Here is a 3,158-nt window from a genome sequence, read left to right on the forward strand (position 1 = left end):
GATGTCAGTACGCGTACAATGCCTCTTTGGCACCCTTATCACCACATTCACTTTTTCTGCCTCACTGAATGGCTGGCATTGATGACGTCTGAAAAAGTTGGACTGCACAAGGCGGAGAAACTAATCTGGGGCGTTATCTAAAGGGAGTTGAAGTTGGAGCTTAGAGGACTTGGTCAGTGCTGCGTTTGATGCTCGCACAGAGAGTAGGGTGTTGGCATCGTACTACTGTTGACTCGTCAGATACAGTACTAGTGTCTCGGACACGTTGTTGGGCTCCACATCAGAAAAATTTGAATGTTGCATTTCGCTGTGACCTCTGCAATGTGATGGGGGGCAGTAATGGCACACCATGTCGTCCTGCGGCGACGACTTGAAAGGCTCTGGCTGCAGAGACAGCTTAGGGTAAATGTGGATCCTCCCCAGAGGATTCACTCCAGATGGCAGGGCAGGAGGCCGTACACACGCAGGGTTTACCATTCACACTACTCTTATCTTGAGATGTCTGAGGAACAGTGCATAAGAAGGCTGAGGTTCCACAAGGAAGTGGTGACGGTGCTTTGCAAACTTCTCCAGACATACCTGGCAGTTGATACTGGCACCAGGACCTCGCTGTCAGAGGCACTGAAAGTGACAGTAGCACTGAACTTCTATGCTACCGGCTCATTCCAGTCTCCTGTAGGCGATATATGCAACACCTCACAGTTTGCAGAACATTGCTGCATTCGCCAGGTGACCGATGCTCTCTACAGCAAACAAATGAATTACTTCAAGTTCAGCATGTCAAGAGAAGACCAGGATGAGCGCACTCATGGCTTTGCTAGGATAGCGGGCTTCCCCACGGTTCAAGGAGCCACTCATTGTACACATGTGGCATTGAGGGCCCTGCCCCATAATTATGAGGTCTTTTGGAATCGCAAGGGATTCCACTCCCTCAACGTACAGCTGGTCTGCGATCACAGGCAGATGATTCTCACTGTCAATGCCCGATATCCTGGCAGCTGCCATGATGCCTTCATCCTGCGGGAGATCACTGTGTCCCGACTCTTCAAACCATTGCATGAAGGCCATGGCTGGCTCCTGGGTGGCAAAGTATATGGTGTGGCCTCCAGGCTGATGACATCCCTCCGCAATCCCACCAACCCTGCTGAGCAGCACGACAACACCAGCCATACCACAACCCGGGCGATTGTTGAGCAAACTATCGCGGTTCTGAAGCAGCGTTTCCGCTGCCTTGACCACTCTGGAGGGCCATTGCAGTACTCATCTGATAGAGTCTCCACGATCACCATTGTCTCCTGCATTCTGCACAACCTGGCCATTATGAGGGGCCAGCCATTAACACCAGGGATGGATGTTCCACCTCAGGAGGAGGACGATGAGGAGGAAGCTGAGGAACCTCAGCCAAGGAGGAGGCAGCGGGACACTGCTGTGGCTGGAAGAGCTGCTCGTCAGAGACTCATCGCTCATCGATTCCAATGAATGAGTCTTGACTTCCGAATCGCCAGCCTATACATGTGGGCATCAAACCAACACATCACTGCACACCCTGCAGCCCTCTGTCTTTAATAATCACTGCTTAACATGTGAACAATCCAAACTTGGTTTATTGCAAACATAAATCATGTGTGCTGAAAACAACACAAGATAACAACTTAATCCTCAACACATCAACATACCCACAAAACCCCTTCAAACATTCTCAGAGACATCCAAGTGCAACTATTGACATTAGTTCATTTTCTAACAAGGTAGCCACTCTGGCAAGTACCAAACAATTGTTGCATCGTTCATCCAAGCGCAACAATTTACATGAGCTCACATTACAACAAGCTACCCAGCTCTGTTTACTATCAAGCAAGTGTTTGATGGCTCATACTAGTGCAACTTGTTATAAAAGCTCATATCTTCACAAGGTCAACATATGTGGCCACCTTCCCACAGGTCTTTACTTTGTTTTGAAGAGTGCTTTACCACCTGTTCCCTCACAACTAGTGCATCGAGACTCTGGGGCACACTTGCTAGTGCACCCAGCAGATCACTGTGCGACTGCAGGAATTGTCTTGTGACAACCTCAAACTCATCACCAGAGTGCTGCTGAGCATCACTCAGGCATGCACTCGTCCTCCAGGGAGCTTTCCCCTGGGCTTCCCCTCCCCCGTGGCATTGCTGGAGGCAACTGGGTCCCGGAGCATTACCCACCTCCGTCTCCCCCACCACCCCTTGGTCGACAGAGCTGCTGACCCCGCTCTCAGACAGCGCAGCCCTCTGCGTGAGGTCAAACAAGCTGTCGTCCTCCTGCTCCTCCTCGTCCTCTTTGTCGTCGCCACCAGCTGCACCCATGGAAGGTGCCCAAGAAGGCCGCAGTGGGTCTGGTTGATCATCTGAAAGCACAAACACAGAAGAGTGGTTAGCTGCAGGGGAGGGAGCCAGTAGCGGTAAAAGCATTCGTGAAAGCCAGTCTCATGGAAAGAGCTGCATAACAATGGTGTCAGGGCCAAGTGTCCTGCAGGTCGCTGCAAAGGAACTCAGTGTACCATCACTGTCCTGAGGGGGATTGGCCGTTCCCACCATCATTGCACCAACTTGAACTCCCATCAGGGCAGCTATCCATTCCTCCAACATAGTGAGCACTTGGAGATCTGGCTCCACTCCACCAGTCCACATTTGCTCCCGTCGGTTGTGGGCAAGCTTCGACTGTAACATTAAAGAGAAAGTCGGAGTTAGAGTCCTTCTAACATTGTGGCCAAGTGCCTTACATACTTTAGTACATGTTACTCTATGACGGCCTTCACAGCTCGATGTAAGTACCATTCGCTGCTTGGACTTGTTGGGGCAATGGTGGGATTAGGGGGCTAGGACCTAACAGTAATGGGGAGGCTACTGTCTTTGAAATGCATGTGAAGACTGAAGAGTCAACAACATGAGGGGTGGGTCTGCAGACCTGAGTAGCAAAGTTAACAGCACATGCAGACCCTTGCAGTGGGTGAGGCTGCAAATGGGAACCTTGCATCTGGCTTCAACCACTTGGAGCATGGATTCTGAGACACTACATTGAGTAGAGAGTGCACACTGAGGTCAGAGCATAGCATGTTGAAGTTTGAAATTAAAGATACCCTCACTAGCCGCGTCAGCTAGTTCCTCTTTTTTCTGCATTGCAT

The 3,158-nt window shown here is 50.6% G+C and overlaps 1 protein-coding gene across 1 annotated transcript; it reads left to right on the plus strand.

Annotated features, from left to right (window-relative positions):
• The first annotated feature begins 498 nt into the window (after positions 1 to 498).
• On the plus strand, positions 499 to 1,479 carry LOC139271321 (putative nuclease HARBI1). Its single transcript, XM_070888541.1, has one exon. The coding sequence runs from the start codon at positions 499 to 501 to the stop codon at positions 1,477 to 1,479; it is 981 nt and encodes a 326-aa protein (XP_070744642.1).
• The last annotated feature ends 1,679 nt before the right edge of the window (positions 1,480 to 3,158 follow it).

Source organism: Pristiophorus japonicus, chromosome 1 (assembly GCF_044704955.1).
Source record: "Pristiophorus japonicus isolate sPriJap1 chromosome 1, sPriJap1.hap1, whole genome shotgun sequence".
In the NCBI taxonomy this organism is placed as follows: Eukaryota; Metazoa; Chordata; class Chondrichthyes; family Pristiophoridae; genus Pristiophorus; species Pristiophorus japonicus.

Excerpts from the sequence above, each read along its gene's own strand:
- LOC139271321 (XM_070888541.1), top strand. The coding sequence starts at position 499 with ATGTCTGAGGAACAGTGCATAAGAAGGCTGAGGTTCCACAAGGAAGTG.